The 24,693-nt window shown below is 37.7% G+C and overlaps 1 protein-coding gene across 1 annotated transcript in view; it reads left to right on the plus strand.

Annotated features, from left to right (window-relative positions):
* LARS2 (leucyl-tRNA synthetase 2, mitochondrial) overlaps positions 1-20,599 on the plus strand; it is an 83,419-nt gene extending 62,820 nt beyond the window's left edge. Inside the window, exons 15-21 of the mRNA XM_041466596.1 lie at positions 799-902; positions 2,080-2,262; positions 4,845-5,014; positions 6,010-6,087; positions 8,137-8,248; positions 14,627-14,754; positions 20,228-20,599. Coding sequence (XP_041322530.1) covers positions 799-902; positions 2,080-2,262; positions 4,845-5,014; positions 6,010-6,087; positions 8,137-8,248; positions 14,627-14,754; positions 20,228-20,407 — 955 coding nt within the window. The 3' untranslated portion in view covers positions 20,408-20,599. The remainder of the gene's footprint in view (positions 1-798; positions 903-2,079; positions 2,263-4,844; positions 5,015-6,009; positions 6,088-8,136; positions 8,249-14,626; positions 14,755-20,227) is intronic.
* The last annotated feature ends 4,094 nt before the right edge of the window (positions 20,600-24,693 follow it).

Consider the following 24,693-nt stretch of genomic DNA (forward strand, 5'->3'; position numbering starts at 1 on the left):
GTGACTGAATGCATTAGAAATGCAAGATCATTAAAGGAGGGGGCCACAATAGCGTGTCAAGCAGAGCAGTGTTTACTTAGAGTTTATTTCTTGCTGACTGCACTACTGCTTTTCAAGGCTCTTTTTAGCCCTGTCAAATATTCGTTTCATGTGAGTTTACTCTCCCTGATATAAATTTTGCTAGAAAAGTAAGGTGCTAAAAAATTGATGCACTGAGATATGAACTTTTCAGCACTGCCCTTTCTCTAGTACACTTTTTCATACCGCCAGGCCTTCCTGGCTAGTTCTGCAAAGGGCCAAGGCATGTGGGTGCTTATGTTAGAGAAACTGTCTTATCTGTTTATAGCAAGAAATGTGCAACAGCATTTTGATTTATTCAAAATTCTGTGCTACTCAGAGAGAAGCTAGAACTAAATATTTGTAAGACAATGAGGCCAGGTACTTGAATGCTTTCACGCAAGAGATTCAGCTTGAAGTTAGGGAAATTGTACTGTTGGCCAAGAAACTTCTGTGTGTTATCCATATGCTAATTTGAAAAGTGATGTTAGAATAACTTAATAGTAAATTAGGGTACAAGAATGTGAGCAGAATGCAAATAAATACTTAGACTTGCCAGCCAACCACCATTAATCAATGCACAAAGTACTCTAAGGTGACAACTATTTATGTATAGTCAACTTGAAATTCTTGTTTCATTAAAAAATTGTGCCTGATTGGCTCAACACCTGAGGCTTATCATAAAGTATGCTTTTGACAGCTCTTTTCAACAGAGAAGTTTCTTTTTCCCTCCATCCTTAGGGAGCCTTTCCATAAGCTCTTGGTTCAAGGTCTTATCAAGAATCAGACATTCAGACTAACAACAACAGGCCAGTGTTTGAAGAGAGAGGAGGTTGATCTCACTGGTAAGAGAAACTGCATGGGAAAATCAGCATAGGTGCGTCCCTAAAGGCAGCGACTGCTTCAGTGCTGGGAAAATTTGTAAGAGAAAATGAAGCAAATATTTAAACTGGAGAGCAATTTCTGTGAGTTTTGGATTTACACGTACTGCTGAGTACACAGAGATCCTACTAACAGAGCAGCTTTTAATTGCATCCAAACATAGAAGCAGTGCTGTGGTATTATTTTGGCTCCAGTGTAGTCCAAAAGATCAAAAGTCAGTTTTGTTAAGACAGTGCTCAGCAACCTGCTGAATGGAGCCAGTTAGTCCCAGCAAATAGGCAACCTACAAAATCATTATGACAAAACTAACACAGGTGCAGTGGTATTCAGTAGATATTAGGAATGTCAAACTTTAAGAAAACAATGCTCGTTCTCAAGTTCTTTGCAGAGCCTTCACTGCATTAGTTGGACCAGTCATTCCTCTGGCACCTGTATTAACAAAAATGGTTTGGTTGTATTTGCGTCTCTTGAGCATTCCTCTCATACATCCTTGTTTTTACTGGATACAAACCCTGCAAGACAGTTAAAAATCAACCAACCAACCCCACCCTCTTAAATTTTGCCACTTTCTGCTACCCCATTTTCTTCTAGAAAGTAGAAAAGATTGGGGTTTTTTAGCAGAGGGTTTTACTCAGTTGCATTTTTTTCAGTGTTGATGTCCAACTGTCTCTAAATTCATGCAAGAGAAAACACACTCTTTTCAGGATAACTTACTGCAATTGGAACCTATAACTCTGGTATTTGCAAAAGCTAAGTACAGGTCAGGTCAGAATTGTATCAAATCAATATACTATCTAGGAAGTTTTAAATGTCATGGTTATAAAAAAGTTTACATATCAGGAGCTGTCAAGGCAGCACTTAGAATGCATGCCAGATACAGCTTCCAAATGGTAGAAGACTTTTTGTAATGATGTGATGGAAGCTTTAGGATATCACTGGTGTTAAAAGCATTAACACAGGAAAAATTTGGGAAGGAAAAGAGTGTTTGGAATGGGTGGTATTCCTCTTTAAGCTATTTTGGAAAAACAAAACTGAAACACTAGCACTTGTTGTTTCTTCTCAAGCTTAGGGAACAAAATTAATTGCTGTTACAAGTGAACAAAATTTCTTTCAGTAGTTTTTGTATGTCTTAATATTTAGGAAGTGAGCCGGTTCACCTAAAAACTGGTGAGAAGCTCCAAGTTGCTTGGGAAAAAATGAGCAAATCTAAGTACAATGGAATAGACCCTGAGGAAATAGTGAAAGAGTATGGCATCGACACCCTGCGCCTTTACATTCTGTTTGCTGCTCCTCCAGAACAAGACATTTTGTGGGATGCTAAAAGTAAGTCAGATTATTTCTGTAGTTTGTTTTCCTGTGGATTTGTTTCTTTTTTCTCAAATAGTATATTTTAGACACAAAATTAATACAGTTCTTGATGCCCAAGTTTTGGAAAAATGAATGAATAAAGTATCTTAAACAGGTTTTATTGTTTGTTTCCTTTAAAGGAGGGAGGGTCACGAAGCTGTCACTAAGAGGCAAACTTACATTATTGCAAGCAGCTTACCTTTTATAAGCTAAAAGCACATAAGAAAACTACTTCTTAAGTTGTATTTTCTTCTGAAAACTTGGGCCTCATTATCTTTTTTTAAATTAGCAGTAATTGATTAACTGAAAATTATTTTTCTTTATAATCTGTTTTTTTCCTCATCATATCAGATCAAAGATACAACTTCACAATATTTTCCTATTTCTGTTTATTAACACACATGCAATGGCTTTTTTAAGGTGGACTATGAAATAGTTCTCAGAAAGAATCTCATTAGAAGATAATCAGAGTTCCTAGTAATTGATATTTCTAGATATGACATTTTTATGAGCTTACTTCTTGAATAAGTTAAGAATTACCCTCCTGTGCACTTATTTACTCCTGTCATGCAATTCCTTATACTGACAGGTCGTAATTTCTTTTATCTACTGTGATCCATACATTTTAATGTAGTCTTATACATTCATTTACATTTCACCTTCCTGTTGCATAAAGCTTTAATAAAACAGCCCATTCCTGGTTTCAAAAAGTGTAGTTCTTCATTCTTTCACGTGTTAAGTTCTTGCCACTTAGTTCAGCCTGCACTAAACTTTATTTCAGTTGTGTGTGTCATGCTTTATATTCATTTGTGTTTCTTTATATATTGTTGCACTACTGTATGTACTGGAGGAGTGGGCTTTATGAGTTCTCAGCTGGCTTTCTGTCACCACCTAATCACAACAGTAGGGAGCTAGGCATTTGAAAAGCTCTCTTAAAAAAATGAGTCACTTAGAGTCAAGCCTTAACAGCTGCACCCCAAACACTACACAGGTACACAATTCCCTCTGAGGCCTCTCATTTGGTGATGCACAATCTTTTTGCTGTATTTTCTGATCTTGAAGATGGAATAATTAAATTACTGGGAGGATAGTGTGTACCAAATCTTAGTTGCAAAGTATACAAGAGTTTGGTGATTAAACATTTTTGTAAGAAAGCTAAGCACATGCAGTTATAATGCTAGCAAAAATGTATTTCGTCATTCAAGCTAACCTGTTTACCATTTGAGAAGTACAAAGGAAGATTTTGGCATCATCTAATGTTAAAAGTATTGGAAAATGTGAACAGAAGGAGATTTTAGCTGCCTAAAGATATTTCCAGGGGAGAAGAAAATAGAAAGTTAGGTGAAAAGCATCTCTTAAATATCTTTACACTTTGTTCTGAATTTTTTAATTATAACAACATTATGAATGTTTAAATGAAAGAAATTAAGCAAGTTGTGTTGGGTTTGACCTTGGGCTGATGTCAGATGCCCACCAAGCTGCTCTGTCACTCCTTGCTTTTTAGTTGGATAAGGGGAGAAAAGTACAACAAAAGGCTTGTGGGTTGAGGTAAGGGCAAGGAGATCACTCAGCATTTGCCATCATGGACAAAACAGACTCAACTGAGAAATAAATTTAATGTAATACCAATTAAAATTAGAGTTATGAGGAGAAAAACCAAATTTACACCTTCCCTTCTTCCCTCCCTTTTTCCTGGGCTCAACTGGGTCTGTCAGATATGGGGGAAGCTCCTAAGAAGCTTCCCAAAGTCATCCTTGTAGCCCCTCCCTACCAAAACTTTGCCATGCAAAGCCATTACAGGAATTTTTCATTCAGACAGTGTTAAATAGTGGTTCTCAGTTATCGTGATCTTTCTCTCCTCTGGATGTAATAGCCTTTGGATGATTGCCCTTCAGACTAGATTCCTTGTCCTTTCAGTGGAGGACATCAAGGCAGGGCTTACATCATTCTCTCCTGTGGTGTGAGCAGCCGTGGAGCAGGAGTGATGCTGCAGGGTCAACGTCAACAGCTTCATAGTCTCCCCATCGCAAACTAAGCTGTGTCAAAAGAGAGTACCAAGGGTCAGAGCCTATACCCATTAGCACAATAACATCTCTAGCAACAAAAGTATACATGCTTGCTAAAATCAAATTTGAAAAGAAACTTCTCAGTTTGAAAAAATATGCGTATGCATACTTGTGTATATGTTTATATTCTGCCGTGAGTTCAAAAAATGAGAGCACCTACAACTCCTTTGTGAAGTCATTTAAACAGATGAGCATTCTAGCATTGACATAATACTGGGTTATTTTACAGATTTTAGTAAATATTCTGTGCTGTATTCTTGCTATATATATATCTGTTCTAAAGTCATTGCAGAAAAATACTGATTTTTTTTAATTAAAGCAACTCAGCATTACTTGTAAAGACATTTTTAATTGCATTGGTGTCTTTCATTTAAAATAGAGAGGGTTTTTTTAAAATGTTTAACTCCAGTGTTCTGTTCCTGCTTTTCTTTAAAGTTTTGAATTCTTTACTTGTAACTGACATTTGTTTCTGAAATCTTTCATTAATCTCAGCTGATGCCATGCCCGGTGTTCAGAGATGGCAGGTGCGCCTCTGGGCACTTGTAACCAAAGTCATTGAAGCGAGGACTTCAGGAACCATGCCCAATCCTGAGCTTCTGAATAAGAAAGAGAAGGCTGAAGCCAGAAAGATCTGGGAGCAGAAGAATCTGGTGATTTCTGAGGTTAAAAGAAACACTTACATAGTTTCTAAATTACTAAATAAGTTGCTTCTTATGCTAAAACCATATGTTTGACTTACAGAGCCAAAAGCTTTTTTCCCCAGATGAGTAGCTAATTTTCTAAGTGAATTATTCTCTATGTAAGTAATTTTATCTACCTACAAATTTTGTGGGACAGAAATTATTTAGAGGATGTGTGCCCCATTTAAGGAATGAAATGTTATGACATTGAAGTGTTATCAGTCTGGGATTTGAATAACTCCATTTCAAGTAACAAAACCAGAGGTGAGTTCTGTAGGTTACCCTAACAAAAGCTTTGGTCTGTTTGTTTCATATCTCATTATCATGCCTGCCGTTTCATACAGAATGAAAAAGCCACTGGTGAAAATATATTAGCAGAACCTTGAAAAAAATACTGAAGTGGTTATTCATCTCTTGTTATATGTTGTCTCCTGCTGTGATTAGTATCAATTCAGTTATCCAAGACTGAGAAGGAAACATAAATACCTGCAAAATTAACTTCAAGTAATTTTCTGTGAATAAAAACTTTTGCCAGTTTAAACCCTGCTGTGAGGGATATTCTAGATCATTTAACAGACTTTATAATTCTAATCTTGTAATCTATGAACAAATTTTCAGCAGTATAAATGGATTTACTAGAGAGAAGGCCTCTTGTAGGGGCAAAGGGAAAATATTTTATTAAAGGAAATAAAGGGTGACTAATGCACATTTTTCATAGCATTGATTGAAGCTTTTTAAATCCTGAAACAGAAGGGAAGCTAATCAGTTGAATTTTTACGATTGTTATTTTCCCCTCCACCCATGTGATTGCACATATGATGTGTTTGCATACCAAAGTGATTTTCACATAAGAGGTAAGATGCACATATTTCACCAATTGAAATTGATTACCAGTAATTGTTTTCCATTTAAAAACCCAGTATTCCGAGTTGGAGAATTTTAAGTAATTAATGACAGACCTTTTCTTCTAATACAAGGTAACCGAGTACTTCACAAAGGATCATTTGTTCAATGCAGCTATTTCCCGATTGATGAGCCTCACAAATGTACTCCATGTAAGTATGTGATATTAATGAAGGTATTTTTCTCTCAGACACTGCTCCTGTCAGTCTTTCTACAAAGCAGGAGCTGCCTGAACTATAGGTCCAGCTTTTTGTAAGTCATTTAATTCATAAACAGTATTACTAAGTCAGCAGCCTTGTTGAGTTACATTCAATTCAAAAGCATGTTCTGATATCACTGTAACCCTGAACTATAAACAGTTTTGCAGGAGGAGCTTGATGGTATTAGATCCACCAAATTCTGATGTTTATGTCTGCATCCTGTAATTTGAAGAGGATACGTTTTGTTTAGTTCTGTTGTTTGTTCTCTTGATTTTAGCCAAGTTGCATAGGTAGCTAGGTATAGTAGCACATTATAGAATTACCAAACATTCTGATTTTAAAAGGGTTGTTCTTTGCAAGGAAATCACACATAGTCAGTCCTCAAAGACAGCTTACACTGCTGAACTTAAGTTTTAAGATTTTTAATTTAGATTATGTTGTTTATCAGTCAGTGGTGATAGATAAATATAATGAACTATTATCATTATTTTCGTTACTACTCTTAGATCTGGTTGAGCAATCCTTCAGGTATATAATGGTAACCTGATATAGACCAGAAATTAAATATAATTTTGAAAGCTTTAATTTCTTTATTGAAATACCATTTTATACGTTATGGATTCCAAGGTGCTTATTAGTACAATCAAGGAACTTAACAAAAAGTGAAGTATGTTGTGCACAGGTGCAGTACTGAGACAATTTAAGTCTGGCATCCTGTATGGTGTTGGGAAGGTAACAGACAGTTCTTTATCTTCAATTCAATGACTCACAGGCATTTGGGGTTAATGGAAGGTGGAATGAATGTTAAAAAAAAATAAAATTCAGGGTCCTACAGACAGCCAGATACTTGAACACTGATATATTTCTTGAGCAGTGAAGAAGACAGTGCAGTGTCTTTGAAGAATAAGTTTCCACGTAGCATGCTGACACTTCCTCTTTTGCTCCCAGTTAGAAGGAGGAAGTGGAGAGGTGGGCAAGGATTAAACATTGAAAGTGAGCAGTAGTTGCTAAAACTTACTCAAATATAGTTTGCACTATAAGACGCCCTCTGACAACATTTGCGGTCAAGCAAATCTCTGGTTTTGGACAATTTTGTAGTTGATGAGAATGGGTTTTCTTCACATCAAATAATTTTCATAAATTGACATGTATTGACCTTTTTTTTGTGCTGTTTCATTAGAGAGATAGATTACAAAATAAATATATCAGCTGAATTTGCCATGGGATGTAATCTCTTAGGCAAAGAAACAAAAGTTCACCTGATTACTTTTAGTGCTGTATCTTTTCTATTAAGTTTTCCCTAAGTTAAGCTAAATGGGGAAATAAAGTTCAAGTTTTGTCAGTCAAGCTACCTTTTTCCAGAAATTGCACATTTTCTATACTAAAGAAGCCAGACACTCTACTAAAATAATGAGAATATAAAACTTTGTTGTGCTTTTCATTCCCAAAGCTTCCTTCAGCTCTAAAACCTCACTTTGTCACTAAATTCAGCTTTACTCTATATACTCAGAATCCTCTATATTATAGAATATATCACAGAATAACACTCTATGATCCTGTAGAATGGAATCTTGTCCAAGCAAAATGTGTGTTGCATTCAGCACGGTTTGACTGTCATATACAAGTGCTTCACCTCTTCTCAGATAGCTCTGGTTTTGCCTACGATTGCACTTCTAGAAAAGGCAGTACTCAAAATGGTTTTGTGGGCCACTCTTGTCCACATGAGTGTGTGTTCAGAGTTCTGTGCTAGAGCAGATCCCCAAGGGTCTTCATCAGCCACTTCAGGATCAGCTTCTAAGTGTTAGAGGGCACTCTATGACCAAGAGTTGTGATTTTAATTCTCCATTTTCATAAGTTTCCAATTTGTTGTGAAATTGCACTCTCCTCAGCATAGACATTGATTGTAGGTTTTATTACTGCATTTTCTTCTTCATTAAACTACTTTCCTCCCCACCTCAGAATGTTAATAGTTTGTTTCTTTATCCTTGTTGTTTCATTCAGCATGCTCCTCGGCCTCTTGTTCTCCACAGCACAGAATTTGAAGATGCTTTGGCTTCACTCTGCATTATGGTTGCGCCTATGGCTCCCCACATTGCATCAGAGATGTGGAAAGGTATTTATAAACTTCATACAGGTGTTGTAGGAAAAAGGACAAGAAATTTGCAAAAATGTCTGTAACTCAGCACATGTGTCACCTCTGAATTCTTTATCTAGCTTGTCACCTTCTGTCATAATTGTTAAACAAACGTGAACTTTGTGTCATTCCCACATCCCTCTTTTCTGCATTTGGTTTCTTTTTCCTTGCATAGAGAGGTGGATTTCTTGAAACTAGGTGGAGAAAGGCAGCTAGAAGAAAAATTCAAGACAGGACTTGCATGAGGAATTCATATGTCAGCTGCTAACTGCTTCTGAATATGGATGGTATTACTAAGATCTGAACACCAGGGCAGAACCAGCCTTTTTTTAAATAACTCTGTCAGAGCCTTTGGACTACAAATATTTTCTTTCAGGAATTCAGACAAAGCAAACCATATCAGAGAGCTGGATACTAAAAAGACTAAAGGAATGTTCAATAAAAATCCTGCCCTTTTAGAATGCTCCAGAAACTGAGGGACGCTATGCTTTAAATTAACCTGCCATGGAGAATGGGAGTTGTAGACAGGGTATCTTGTCTAAGACCTGTCACAGTTGTACAGGTCTGAATACCAAATGGGCTAAGTTGCGTGGTTCTGATACAGTTAAAGCCTGTGAAATAAGGGATGTGCATGCCAGAGTTTAGAAACTGATTGTAAGGTTTATTGGGAAAAGTCCCAAGATGCATGTGGGAAGATAGGAATATATTCTGCATCATGGCTGGCCACAAACTGCTGTGTGGTTTTGGACCTAATGTTAGCTTTTGGGTGCTGTTTTAATGGTTTTATTTTCAATGGTCGTCCCAAAAAGCATTGTGCATTCAAGTGTTTGCAGAGCAACTAAAGCGATGGTATTTCAGTGTTGTGCATGGCTTGTAATGTTAATTACCAAGGAAAGACCACTCTTGTTCAAAGCAGTAACAAAGAAGCAGAGCCTGTGGAAACAAGAAGATAAGGTAGGGAGAGTGGGTTGGGTTTTTTGCATGTGTTTTTATTTCAAGTGATTTTAAAATGTCTTAATAGAAGTTTAACTGTCTAGAATAAAGAGTGGCATCAGACATGATCCATCTGGTTTTATGCTATCACGTGCCATCTAATTAAAATAATGCTAAATAAAAGCAGTTAGCATGACTGTTTTCTGCAGTGGTTGAGATGGAGATGGAAGAGATTCAGGATAATTATACATACAGTGCCTTCTGAACTTGGAATTCTAATATATGTTAGGAAATAAAGAATTATCAGCTATGGTTGATAAAATGACAAAGAGCACTAGGGTATCTTAATTAACAACTTGTTGAACACAAAGCTTAATCCTGTAGCGTTTTGAATGTTAGATAAGGAAGTCTTTTCTTGCTACTAAAATCACTGGAGAATGAAAATGATAAACATTTTCTGGATCTCCCTCTGATGTAAGAATCAAAAGGAAGCATATAAAAATTGGAAGTGTATTGTCCTCAGCCTCTGTCTGCATTTAAAGATAAAATTTTACTTGTGTGGTCCAAAGACATGTGCACTGTAATTCAGTGCAGCAATCATAAAAAAACATTGCATGTTGATTATTGCCTGAAGAATTTTATTACTAAATTTAAAAATGACAGTATCTTTTAGCATGGTAATCATTGCATTATACTGAAGTTATTGAACAATTTTATTAGGAAAATGTGCATACATTTAACTACTGCATTGTGGTAAGAATACTGTATTATTTTGAAATAGCCAACATCTATCAGTTCTGTCCTGGGACTGAGATTTCATATTAAAGATTCCCCAAGTTTTGAATTGCACTCAGGTTCCACCAAGTCCTGCTGTTCTTCCAATGTAACCAATTTATCAAACTCTGTTGTGTATAAGTGATGATGCTTACTATATTAAATAATTTCAATACGAAAATTAAAGTTTCTAAATTCTCTGTTTAGTTTTCTCTACACTTTAGTTCTCCATACTCAGAGAGAATAAGTCTCTCCTTTTGTACCTTGACTTTGCATCTAAATGTCAGGATAATGCTACTTCCTCTTTCGTAAATTGGTCAGGAAAAGGAGTTTGTATATTGTTAGTTCTATAAATTGCACCTATAGCACTGGACCCTACTCTGATGGAAGCTGCTTGAATGCTGTTCTGTAAGTGCCTCGCCTTTCAGCAGCTGAACAACAGCAACCCATGATACTTTGTGTGTGAAGAAGTTCTTCTCCCCCCTTAGAGGACGAGCAGTTTTTGGTGTTTTGGTGTGACAGCCTGACGGTGTTAATCGTGCAGAGAATGCGCCGGTTTATCGCTCAATAACATAAAAAGCAGCCGTAGCCCCTCAGTGTGGGAAGAGTTCATCCGGCTGATATCTTGGCAGTTTATGAACACTAACAGGATGAGGAAATCTGTTTCCTTCCTGAAACCTTGTATCTAAGGAATATACAGACACCATTTGAGACTTTTTTTTTTAGTTTGTTTGTAGTAGTACAGTGTTTTGCTGTTCAGACAAGGATATGAAACTGCTTATTGTGAGTTGCTAAACTTTTATTAGAGATGGCACATGAAAGATATGTACACCTTTGATAAACACATCTTAGGAAATACTGAAATTAAACTTTTTTTTTTTAATTTTTAATGGTATCATTGTCTTAGCAATATTTTAACTGTAACTACAATAGCTCTGTTGCAAGATTTTTTCTGAATTCAGTCCTTGCTCAAACAGGCTTCTGAAAAGAATCAAGTTGAGTAAAAGCTAATTGATGTTGCAGGTTTTAATTGAAAATCTGAATGAAGAAAGCCCCTTTCGCAAATCCAATAAGAAACATGATTTGGAGTTTCAATTTTTTTTTTTTTTTCTCCAAGAGTAATAGCATAAAAGGAAAGAGAGAAAGTTTTTTCAAATGGAGGAAGACAGATTGTTTTAAGAAAGTTAAAAGGATTTGGTTGGAGTTTGCTGGATTGCAAGCACATCCTAGAGTTATCTTACAGTAACCCATCTTAGTTCTGTACTACTACACCAGTGGTATAATACATCTTTTTCAGAGCTGTCTGCAAACAGCTGTTACCATTTCTTTGAGATTGCAGATTGTTTCACATATGACTGACAGACATATTCTTCCTGAGCTGCGGAAAGAAATTTCAGATATGTAACTTGCCCAAATCTGTCAAATAGGGAGATTCATTAAATAGTAAAGAGAATATCAAGAACAAAGTAACATAGTAACAATGCCAGAAAGAGGCTGCACAGGCAAGTAGATACTCACCCAAAATGTCTCTCCACTTGCCCTTACACACTCCCGATCTGAGCTTTTTAATTAAATTAGCAGTATTTGGATATTCACCCTCAGAGTCATCTTGTACTTCCTCCTCTGATCTTCTTACATTTTCTGTTTGAAAATCCCTAGTCCTAAACTCTCGTACTGCCATTGTTTCAGATGCTTTCAGTAGCTTCCTTTTATCACCCATTAAAACTTCCATCTTCATTTCCTTCTCTGCTTTAACCTCTTTCTTCCAGGGCTTGTCACAAGCCAGTTCTTTCTCAATTTACTTCATAATCACAACTTTTCCTCTGGCCTACAGAATTTTGTGTCTAAGTAGCTGCACAATTACTGGAATTTTACAGATCTTTTTTTTTCCAGTGCATTTTTTCTGTAAGACTTAGAGTTACCTTTCCATCCTGACACCTTGCTGATACACAACTGCTCCCACGTCTTCCTTCTTAAATCTCTTTAAAATGAGTATCTGCTCTGCCTTGTCAAATAGCACCCTTAGGGGAAGTATTATGCTTATGAAATACTCCTGTAATGCTAGTAAAACATTGCCCTGAGCTAAAAAGTTGTTAGACTGGTCCTGTCCACTCTTTCTCTCAAGTCACTAATTTACAGTACTACAGTACTCGTTTAACTTGGTGTTTTAAAATGGGTTCCAATGCTGTGAGTTACTGGTTAGGGAAAACTTGCTCTAATATTTGCTTGCTAGTCAGTAGAAGTCCATTGAAGCAGATCCAACAGCAAGATCAAGACTTCAGACAGAGCACAAGTATTGTCTTTGATCTGTCCTGTACGGATGGATACATATAAGTAAAAAGCTTACAATAAGTAAAAAATATACTGTTAGCTTTCTGTCGTGCATCTGCAAGAGAATCTATAGCCATAAAAGCAAAACACATCAAAAAATATGATGCAAAATGCACACCACTTCATCAAATACACTTCACTAGGCGCTTTCCTGTACAGTAAAACAATAAAACATGTTTTTCATGTTTTCACAATCAAAGTTTCAGAAATGGTCCATTTTTAATGTATCAATCACTATTCTGGATCAGGGTGATGAAGTTTCTTGTTTAGCATGTTGAATTTTGAAAATACAAACCAAATCATTATGTTTTCTGTGTTCTACAGCTTACAAAATGTGAATTAAGGCAGGAAGCCAAACAGGCAACATAACTAAAACCTTCATTTTGGTTTCCTGTCAAACTGTTTTCTCAACTAGTTCTGTTGACTTTTCTACTCTTTTTCTATGGATGAGCTCATAACTCATTTTGTAGCAAGAAAATGAACCAAAGGAGTGACACTGGGCTTACACACACTTTGCTTCAGAACGTATTTTAATTATTTTTGTATTGGTCGGTTTATTAGGACTGACAGCCTCCACAGGAATTAAAAGGGACCCTGGTTTGCTTTTGTAGATAGAAACTCATATATCAGAAAGTGGGTTTTAAATAGTTTGAAGAATCCTTTTCAACAGTAGAATAAGGACTGGCCAGCATTCATCCTTCTGCCACAAGGCATGTGATCAGTTGGAAACAAGTGAGATCATCTGGATGTTCAAAAGCCAAAAAGGAAAGAATCTAACAGCTGTTTTCTTTACAGTCAATGTGATCATGAATCATCAATATGAAGATTATTTTCTGCTTGACTTCCTATCTTTTGCTCTCTCAATTTCTGAGCTATTGCTTCAAAAGAAAAAAAAATACACAAAATCAGAGCCACTGATAATAAATGATTTGCCTAACAAATAGTTGTTGTCATTAGGAAATGTGCATGTTCTTGCTTGCCATTAGAAATAACTCCCATCGGTCCTCCCCACTGTCCCTCTCTGAGTCATTCAGCAAATAGCACAGCTGCGTGTCATTTTACCGAAGCACTTTGTCTGAAAAAGCACTGACAAAAATGTGGTGGATTTTTCTGGAGCGAGCTGCATGGTGTTTATGCCCCTGTTTGCTGTTACTCACCGTATTAGTCTAAACAATCCAGCGAGCTGAATTGATGTATGCACTGTGCATGGGTTGGGTGAATGCCTGTGCCTGCTGTCGTGCTGTTTTGAACAGCTTCAGTGCCTCAGTCTCACCAGTGAGTCTTGTGTGGATGTTTTTTCTTTATGCTTTTGGTGGAGTTTCCCTAAACCAGAAGAGATTTCACATACAGAAGAGATTTCACTTTGCAGTCCTGAATGAAGCATGTGCTTATAAAAAGTTTTAGTCTGTGTTCTTATTCATATGCAGAGAATGCTTTTAATTTAAAAATCTCCTGGCTCTGTGAGAATCGCAGATATAATCATCAATATTGATTATATTTGACAGCATCTTGTTAAAAGAAATCTTTGTATTTTGTCATATAGCTGCAGTAAACAGCAACAGAAATCCCACTCAGGAGCTTCTATTCAGTTACGGAATGCAGCTTCAGAATTACTTGCATCCTGTTCTCCTATGACTTAAACAAATCAGGAATTAATTATCTTGAGAAGGCCAGTTTAATAAAAGCAGATCACTTATAGCCATTTTAGAAATTTTTTAAAATATCGAAGGATAAAATGTTTCAGAATGTAAAAATCATAAGGAGAGCAAGATCTGCAAGGCATTCCTTTGTATCACCTTTAATTTGTGAGAAAATATACACAAAATAGAGAAAATCTTGCAAGTAGCTTGACTTGCAAATTTAGAAACTACCCAGCATATTATAGGCGGAAAAATAAGGCATAATCATTTGTCATTCTCAGTTGTTAGTAAAATTCTAATCAAACTGGTGGCATTACTGAAAATAAATGCAGTATTATGGTTGACTTTTAGAAGCAGAGGTCAGCTTGTGTTGTAGGATTACAATTTAAAATAATAAGCAGCGGTCTTCTGTGCTCTTGGCAGAGTTATAGAGTGTAAATTTGAATCTAAAGTGTGCCCACATTGTTAATATCCTTACTCAAGGTATAAAACAAATGCTTCAAAGATGTAAATCTTTCTGTTTATAATGTGTTGTATGCTAATCTAAACAATGTTATTTCCTCCTATGGCACTTGCTTTTAAAGTCAACTTTATCCTGATCTAATTTGTCAAACAAATTCCAGAGACCAAATGTTCTAGTTACCACACAGATGAATGTTTTACTGTTTTCATTTTCTAGGTTTGTCACATATGCAGAATAAACTTTGTACTCATCATCACTGGGATGTTGATGTTCTGCTTCAGTCCTGGCCCAAAGTAGACCCAGATTACCTTCAGCCATCAGATGTTGTGGAGATGTCTGTACTGGTAAGAGCATTTTGATTTATTTTCAGTAGTGGCCCAGTAATGTGTTATGAGCCTGGAGGATGATGGAATTTCTTCTCTTGTGGAAGTCAGTGCCCATAGTAGATGATCCAGTGAAAGTTCAAAATAGAAGCTGCTATTACAGTTGTGCTGAGTAATTAAAATGATTTTCTAAATAAAAAGATATAGTGAGTCTGGAAGAGAGGTGCTCTAAATATAAACCTTTCAGAGTGACTGCATATTAGTCCCTGTGGAGATTTGACCAACGAACAGCTATGGGCAAGGATGATACAGTCAAAACTAGGATCACAATACAGGCCCAGATGTTTTGCCTGACAGTGCATTTATTCACCCAGCCCTGTACACAAATGTGTAATTAGGAGATATTTCTTGTGGTACCAGTAGTGCTATGGCTCCCTAACAGAACCAATCATAAGCTCAGTTAAGTTGTGATTTTTGCCAAATGATGTTTCCCATCTGCCTTGGGCTGAATTTCTGGCACATGTCAGGAGAGTCCATTTGCAGGAATGGGGTTGAGAAAACCAGCTATCTTTGGAAATGTTATAACTTCCAATTTCTCTTTGGGCTCAAAGCCCCTTATGGCCCAGGGAAGGAGCTGGCTGTTCAGTGGAAGAGTGCACATGGAGCTACCTTTAGTTAACCTCCAGTTTCCCAGCGTGTGCACAGTGTAGTTCACTGTCCTCTTTCCTCTGGCTCTAGTTAACTAGCATGTGTTCAGGATGCTCCCAGGCATCATAAAGCTTGGTCATTAGACAGGCCACAGAGGGAATGGATGCCTCGAGCCAAAGGTGTGGGATCCCTGAGCAATGACTCAGCTCTTCCACTGACTGACTCCTGCTCCACCTGCCTTCAAGTTCCTCATGCTCAGGCACTGTGATAGTCAGTAATTAACCTAGATAGTCAGTAATTAACTAGATCTGAGGACTCCTGCCTTTTTCACTGTTCCCCAACGGATAATCTTCAATGCTAACATTCTAAATTGTAATGTTCTAAATTAAAATTAACACTTCAACTTAAACACTTTCTGTGTTTCTGGATATTAAGTGAAAATGGAACCTATAGAAGAAATGTCATTTGGTCATGTAAAACTGTATGTTCTGTGTATGTAAAAAAACAGAAGCAATGCATTTTAGTTGTATTTTTTTCTGTTCTCCCCTTTGGGGGAGGGAGCAAAGCAGTTGGGTTGTTTTTGTTGAGTTTTTTGAGGAGGGAAGAGACTGGTTGAATTTAGGGGAAACCATTTTGCTGTAGATTTCCTTAATCAAAGTATCTCTGCAAATAATTTCATATCTTGCCAGATCTCTCAGTTTCTCATTTGAACAGAATGAGAAATAATGTTAAAGCATTAGTTTTTCCAACATTAAACATACACTCTTAAGAAAGACCAAGGAGTATGTCTTTTTGAAGGAAATTTTCAGTTGTCATCTTTCCAAACGAAGAAGGACTCAATTGCCAGCTGGGGTTAATAGAAGACTTTTAGCCTAATAGTCACTGTGGGTGAATTGCTTTTTTCCTCTTTCTTGCCCTCTCTTTCTTTCTTTAAGTGATAAGCATTTAGTTCTAACAGTAAAAATCTTCACTGAGGTATGATCACTTCTCTCAAGCCCAAAATAAGCCTTCACGTCCAAGCACAGCTAGCAAACATCTTGAATTCCAGCGTTCAGTTTATAAGGAAGTCATGAATGAGAAATTGTGTAATTATAGAAACATCTTCGCAGTTGTGGTTAAAGAAAACATGTTATTAAATATATCTTTGAAATAACAACTTCAGCAACACAGGGAAAGCTCTGGACACAGTGTTTTTAAGACTCCACAACCAAACATGAAAATGCCTAAATATTTCACTGATATTTTTCTGCTGACATGAAAATTTCCTTCTCATAAAAAGGAACAAGAAAAAAATTAATTTAATTTATTTAATTTATTAAAATTATTATTGTTTCTTTTCCTGGTTGGTTTTGTCAAAGCCATAGACTTGTGTAAGTCTTGTTGTAATAAGAGAAAAAAATACCCCCTGGGTTCTCAGTCATATATTCATGGAATTATATGATGTATGTAAACACGTTCCTTCTGAGAAAGCAAGTGACTGGGGGACCAGAGAGACAAGCTGTTTCTTTGAACTGAGGATAATTCTTAGCAATAGTGCCTACAGAGTGTGTCTGGCTTTCTACTGTAAGAGTAAAGCAAATGGGAAATATGGGGGAGCAGGGAATGTGAATGTGCACGGAATGTGGAAAGTTCTGTGGACACTGAAGGCTTTTGTATGGCTGCAAAAATAAATTGCCCTCATTAAACCAAGAAACACTCGCCATACAGAGGAATTGGTTTTGCAAAGAGTCAGTGTCTCTTCACAAGGCTGTACAGTCAAAGCAAGTCTTTGGGCCACAACCCTATTCTTCTCAAGCCATCAAAACTGCCTCAGGCTGCCAGGGATTTGTCTGCTGAGACATTCTGGGTTTATTTCTCTTCACACAAAATACTTCATTATTTCCTGTCTGTGCTGGAGTTATGTCTTTTCATATTTAACCCAAAGCAACAAAAGCAACCAGCTCTCTGTATCCTTGGCTGAAACAATATAAATTGCCTACAAGAAAGACATTTAAATTCACTGGGTATGCCCAGTATCTGTTCCTCTAAATATTATTGCAAAGTTGAGTATTTTTAATAATACTGTATATTATTAATGCTCTGAAAAATCTGACCTGAATGTAGTGTGCATTTCATCCTATAAATACTTCTGACTAGCATTCCTCACATTTTCTAGGTGGTGCAGAACTGTTAGCAGATGTGGTCTTATAACTGATGTTTTTATAAATAAAAAAAAAATTGGTGTCATTTTCCTTGCTTTGGCATATGAGGGAGGCCTAACAGTGCACAGATATTTATTTTCTTTCTAACTTCTCAGAAGGATTATGCATCAATGGTAAAAAAATATTTGAGTTGAATTAAAAATTCCTCTCTGCAGCCTCAAAGTGCTTATTTTTCAGTCTTTTGTGATTTCATTTCAAGTTTTATAACTTCTGTAGTTACCACTGGCTCCCTGTAGATCTGGAATAGTGTAGAATGTCAAATGTTATTAGGGGAAAAAAAAGAAATGAGGGAAGAGAAGAGGAGAGGAAGAGAAGAGGAGAGGGAGAGGAGAGGAGAGGAGAGGAGAGGAGAGGAGAAGAGAAGAGAAGAGAAGAGAAGAGAAGAGAAGAGAAGAGAAGAGAAGAGAAACAGCTTCCTTCCTCGGGGGAAGAAAGGACCCAAGACTCATGTATTTATCCTCTTGCAGTTTGCCGTGGTTTTTCAGAGAAACAAGGCTGCCAGCACCCAGTTTTCTTGTGTGGCACTTTTACCTGGAAATGCCAAGGGTTTTGCTGGTCTAGTGAGATACAGAAAGAGAGATGGAGGAATAGCAGAAGGCATTTCTCCTGCTGAGAACCTAAGCCCTGGACTAAAAGGATATGTGAATAGGATGCTTGTTACACACAGCATGTGATGAAAGCTGCAGCTGCCTGTTTTAAGAATAGTGTTAAAATGCTTCATGATACCTACAATATAATGAAAGCCATGCTCAAACACGTGGTGAAACCATAACCAATCTGCTGTTTGATAAAAGTTATGGTCCCAGCTCAGAGCATAGTGTGGGAAGATCAGGAGACACCCTGTGGGAAGGTGGAGATGTGCTGTGGGAAGGTACACAATGCCAGGTCACCCAGGCTTCTCAACCTTTCTAGGAAAACACAACCACTAACAGTCATTTATTTACCAAGTTGATTTAGACTGCTTGGCTTTTCTGTTGAGAACAGCACCAAATAGACTAGTTGTGGAAAATTTCCCCCTGCCAACATCCATCCACTGGGACATATTAATTTGCATGATGGAAGATAGTGAATGACATTTTAACTAGGCAGGCATAGCTTTGAACTGCAGGCTGCGTGTCCTAGCAGCAAGCTGAGAGGCTTGCTTTATATTCCCACTAAAACTGTATCTGTTTGGATTTTACTGTTTTCTTTTTCCCGTGGAATGCATTTTTTCTCTGAAGTGTCTTGTCAAAAAGAACTGTTTGGATTTATTTTTCACAAAAACTTTAAAAATTAACTCCTATTTATTCAAGGATTTTTACTTTACATGAGATGCTAAAGGCAAAGTTTAACACAGCCAGCCTTTTATGATGCCACGTTATGGATGCATGTAGGAGTAATTAAAAGCCTACTGACATAATCACTGCAAATTATTGTCAAGACTAGTCAAAAAACAGAAGTGGCTCATCCTTCCTGCATTTGAGACTCCATCTTGTTCCTTAAAAATCTGTCCCAACTTCCTCTCTCAGAGAATTGCACAAATTATTTTATTTTCAATAAAACAAAATACAAACTAGGTAAGTGAACTAGGTCTTTCTCATTTGTCATATGTTGCATACAGATATCCTGGATAAAATCCAGGTGAAAACCAAGTCATGAACAATTTTATGTCCAAACTGCATGAAGCAATGTGTGTTTCTTTTAGATGATTGAAATCTCCTTGAAATTATGCCTAAGGGTCAGAAATCTGCAGTACCTAAACAGATTAATATGCAAGTAATGTGATTAACTGCATCAAAAAATTCAAATTATTTCATTTTCTAAAATGTGTGATTGACATTCTTCACATTAAGCCCCTGAAAATAGTTAATATAAATCTGAAAGCCTTTGTAATAATTAATTTTATGCCAGCTCCAGAAAGGTACTCAGTCAGGCTCTGTAGTCTGTCTCCATTATCTACTCTTATTGGATGACAGAAAGGATTTATAAAACCATTTTATAAACTAAGGTGATTCCCACCAAAGGACTTACTCAGTTTTACTTACGAGATTCTGCCCTACTGAAGCAAAACCAGCATGGGAGCTGCACTGAAAACCAGCCACACACAGAAATTGTTACTTAGTGAGTAGCTGACGTCTTTGTGGTCAGTGTTGGATTAATGAGCCATGGGTTGAGTGCAACATATAACAATGAGTGCAACATACACTAAGTTAAAGCCTATTTTTCTAAAAATAATAACTCTTCCATTTGAATCTCTGCAAGACATTGCTTAGCTGTAAAGAATCCAAGTTGCTGCCCAGAAGTATGTACAAACCAAGACTCCCACCAGACATTTTATGCAGCTTATGTGACTGTCACGTTTTTAAAATTAAAAGATCACTGCATTGCACAGTCACATGCTGCTTGCTGTCTTCAAAACTGAGACTTCCTGTGGCCACTTCTCCAATTTTTTTTGAGTATCATGAATCAGAGTTTTATCTTATGGTGGACAGGAGATAGGAAGAATTTTATCCTCTGCTTAGAAAGTGTGGGTTTGGAGAAAACAGAGTTTATTCCACTTTCTCCCTTTCCTTTTGTAAAAAAATGGGTTGGATACAGGAAATTAAATGGTAGGAAACAGTCTAGTTAAACTTCTGTTTTTTCTTGGTTTTGTGTCTCTCTTTCAGATCAATAACAAAGCTTGTGGCAAAGTTTTTGTGCCTCAGCAAGCAGCCCGCAATTTTGAAGAAGTCCATGAGCTCGTTCTTCAGAGTGAACTTGGAGTCAAGCATCTCCAGGGACGAGCCATTAAAAAGGCCTTTCTGTCTCCCAGAACTGCCCTTATCAACTTCTTAGTGCAAGAATAGTAAAGGCTCTGCTGGGCTGCAGAAGGGATCTGGAATCTTTTGAGGTGGAGAGCAATGCAAAAAGAGCAGTTGTGGTTATTTCACTTCATGTAAAGGTGGGAAAGAAATCTTATCAAAATCAGGTTGCTGCTAAATCTTCCTTTCAATGTGGAGAAATGTGCGGAATTAAAGTTTCTTACTGAGTCACGGTAAGATGCTGCTTGTCCTTATTCTTTGGGAGAATGAGAAGGAAGCACAGAAGAACTAATTGTAAGAGAATGTAACTGAAGAAAGCACATGGGGCTTAGTGTCAGCCTCAGGAATATATCCTGTTGGAAAGTTGGCTTGCATATTTATGCAGATGCATAAATGTGATTCCAGGACTAAACAACTTTCCTGAGTATGTGCTACCCCAAATGTTAGGTGTGCTTTGCTCCCTGGATCTCATGTTTGGATACCCTACCATTAACTAGCATTTAAAGGTTTAAGGAAACACTGCAGAGTGTTAATTTAAAAAATAATTTCTTTGTGCTGACCAATGGCCTTGGGCATAGCAGGTAGCCAGAATGGGGTGCTTTGATGCATTTCACATAAATTTCAGAGCCAAGCCAAGGAAAAGCTCAGATTATTTAGCCAAGCCCTGCCTTAGCCAGGGTTCTCCTTCCTAGCTGATGTATTTGTGTTGGCACATACATGAGAGGTGCAACTTAAGCAAAGTATTGATGGTTGTTTCTGCATGGAACAGGATGGAAGTTAATTCCTGTGCATGAGCCATCTCTGAGACTTTCAGGGCACTCAAGAGAGGGATCAGTCACCTGCTAGAAATGCAGCAGTGGGGAAGGCTGTTGTAGTGCCTAGATAGTGAAACTTGAATTGAGATTCTTTTTTTTTTTTTTTTTTTTTTTTTTCTGAGGGGTTCATTAAGTGAAAGTAGCCATCATGTTTCTAAAAATCAATCAGACATTCCTAAAACATAAAGCCATTCTCATGCCTGATTCCTGACAGGTTATTTGTACACTGCATTGCTGATATATCCACATGGAAATACTTATTGTCTTCAGCAAATGCTTGAAAAAGAGTTTCCAAGGAAACAATTGCAGGGTTCATTGTGAAATAATGTTTTTTTCTTTAACAGTCATCCAACTGACTAGCCCAATAAGCCAGCCATTTGTGAGCCATTCTGACAGTTAAGAAATCAGCAGTAACAACCAGCGGGGCAAATACAGAGCTCTGCAGTAACCTTCCAGCCCAGCAGGCACCCAGACTCTGTGCTGAATTGAAAGGAAACCAAGAAAAATATCCCACATAACAGTAAATAAGTCTCATAGATCCTCAGCAACCAGGCCCAAGACAGTTCACATTGCCACGTGGGCACTTGCTAAGCAATGCCAATATTCATTTGGGGTTTTTGCATTTTTGGTACCAAATATCCAGATGCATAACAGAGATGCCAGGCTTAGCAAGTATGTTTGGCTCTACACATCCCCACCTCTGCAACAAAACTCTTCTGATTCCTGCTTCCTCCTGGACCACACTTGTGCAGATTTTCTCTCCAGCAGTCCTTTGACAGCAGAATGACTAAGAAATGGAATATTTACAATTAAGATATGGTCTTTGCAGTTTTAAGACTCCAAAAATCTGAGCCACAAAGGAATCCATTCAGACATTTGAACACAGGCCTTTAGTTGGAGTTAAAATAATTTGAATTCCAGTGTCTGCCTGACATATATGTTGTTATAAATTCATAAAACTCCTGTTCAGAAGCCCTAAAAGGACTGTGAAAGAGATCCTTTGAAGTAAAATCTGTGGCACAGCCCAATCCTGCTTTTTTCTCTTTTTTTCTTTTTTTTTTTTCTTTTTTTCTTCTTTTTTTTTTTAATGTATGTAAAAGGTTTAACACACCCTGTGGAACCATTTTTACAGAGTTTTTGTTTGGGGGAAAGGTGACACGTTTGATGTAAATAAAAACTTTGTAAATTTACAAGGATGAAGAAAGATGTTGTAAGGCCAGCAACCCTGTGGTGCCTTTAAACAAAAGCTGCAGTCACTGCAGGGCCGGGCAGCAGCCCACAGTGTTTATTGCTGTTAGCACTTGAGGGTATTTGCTCTTGCCTGAGGAAGTGAATTGTAGATGTCACTTGGTGATTCAGGCAAAAATCAAAATAGGGAATGGATTTCTACAGGCTAAAAAAGGAAAGGTAGTGAACAGCCGACTCACAAAAAGCGTAAGGTCAGAAGTCCCGCCAGTGTGTTTACAGTAAGTTGTAATTCAGTGTGGTCTAGAGGATACAAAAAAGGTGGTGAAAGAGTGAGTGAGAGAGATGATGCAGACAGTGTGACAGAGCCTAATCCCCTGCTAAGTGTATGTTTGAAGGATGGCAGAGGTGCCAGCTGCGGAGCTTTGCTGTGTGCTGGCAGCCGCTGACATTTCTTACAAGGGTGAGCTGCTCTGAAGCACAATTACCGTTTGTCTTCCAGTAATTGTGACTCACAGGTTCGGTCTGTGCCTAGATGGGTCTGATAATGATACACAGGCTGCAGCCTGTTACCAAGCCTTTGTAAAATAACTCAGCACAGAAGTGTTATTTATTTGGCAGTTGTTATTTGTGCTACGGTAGACAGGCATCTTTGTGCTGAAGGTGGTGTATATAGATTGTGCCCCCTTGGAGAGCTCAGTGGTAAATAGTGCTGGAGTTTTAAATCTGGGCAGGGGACACTTGAGAAGTGACAAGGAAGGGTGCTGGCAGGTGATCAGTCAAACTGCACTGCATTCACACACGTTAAAAATGACATGGTGCCACTGTCCTTATTCCTTGAAGTGAGATCCAAAGATGATGGAGGGGGTTTGCTAAACCCAGTGGGATAGACCCAGGACAAGCTGCTCCAAGAAACAAATCCATGACACAGAAGGGGCATTTTCAGCATCCTGTCCATCTAAGGGATAGAGGATTGGTTGTTGCACTGATCCAATCTATACTGAATTTCTATTTTAAGTAACGTCAGATTTAAAGAATTACTGCCACACTTTCCACCCAAAATTGTTCATTGTTCATTGTTGTCACTAAACTTAAAAAAAAAAATCCAGCCCCCAAACATTGATTCTGGAAAAATAAAAACTGGCAAAGTCCTGAACGGTCACCAAGTAGTTTTCCTATGCCACTGATTTCATGAGAAAGGATCTCAGATGCTGGGATGATGGGGGCACTGAAATGTGCTGGAAGACACCACTGTGTAGAAAAATGTATTATTTGGTGTGGGTGAGAACTGAGGTGACATGGACACAGCCGTGGTGCTTTGCAGCAAGGCAAGAGGGCTTTTCCAGTCACATTAAAGGATACTATTACAAGTTAGGTCACTAGCTAAGACAAATCTCTATCCAGCTTGTTCTTTGGAAAAAACCCTGTACAGGGGCATTGCTGGACAAGCGTTTATATTTCCATGACCTTTATCAGAACCCAAACATGGGATTTGGTGCAAAATAAAAACTGTGTGCTCTCTTACCAGACTAAAGTAATGCCCCAGAACTGAAATCAGGTTAATAATGGCATTTTCTGATCTGACTTTGTAAAGCCTGCTTGTTTCTTTTGGAGGGAGAATTTCCACAGATAAGGCAGGTCGTACAGTCTCTCCTCTTTGTCTCTCCTTCTGTGTAAAGCCTCACAGAAAGCTTTTCCTATTCTCTAAACCTTTCACAACCAACATGCACTAGAAAGAATGTTAACTAGTGCACTGCTGGTTCCTTCCCAGGGAGGTTTGCAGTATGGGAGATTTTTCTAAAGCTTGCTATAAGTGAAGAATTTGGGCTGGTTGGTGTGTTGGCATTTTGGTTTTGGGTTTTGGTGTTTTTTCTTTTTTTTTTTTGTAGTTTTGCAATACTTAATACAGTTTACAGATGGGATTACAGATGGGATACAGTTTACAATGGGATTGGTTTTAGTCATGTTTATTTACCCACTTGGAAGAGTACATATGCTGGCTTTGCTGGATGCTTTTTCTGCTTCCATGTTTCATCAGTCCTCTCCTTCAATGATCTGAGCTGATTTTGTATCAAAGGACTGAGCTGAACAAGTGTTCAGTGTTAAACCAGGTCTATGACCACAGAACCTGAGTGGTGAATATACATACTATCAGTCTGCTTTTGACCTTAAAAAAATGTTGCTGGAACTACACCAGCAACTACACCAGGGTTTTTTTCATGGAAATGGGGTTCATGTCTCAAAGAAGAAGGATGAAGCTGATCACAGTCAATCAGAGGGAGTTTTAAGCATCTCCCAGCCCTAGCAGCAGGAGAACTGAGCTGAAGCATT

The sequence above is a fragment of the Pyrgilauda ruficollis genome, unplaced genomic scaffold (genome assembly GCF_017590135.1).
Source record: "Pyrgilauda ruficollis isolate IOZ18807 unplaced genomic scaffold, ASM1759013v1 scaffold2, whole genome shotgun sequence".
NCBI classification, from domain to species: domain Eukaryota; kingdom Metazoa; phylum Chordata; class Aves; order Passeriformes; family Passeridae; genus Pyrgilauda; species Pyrgilauda ruficollis.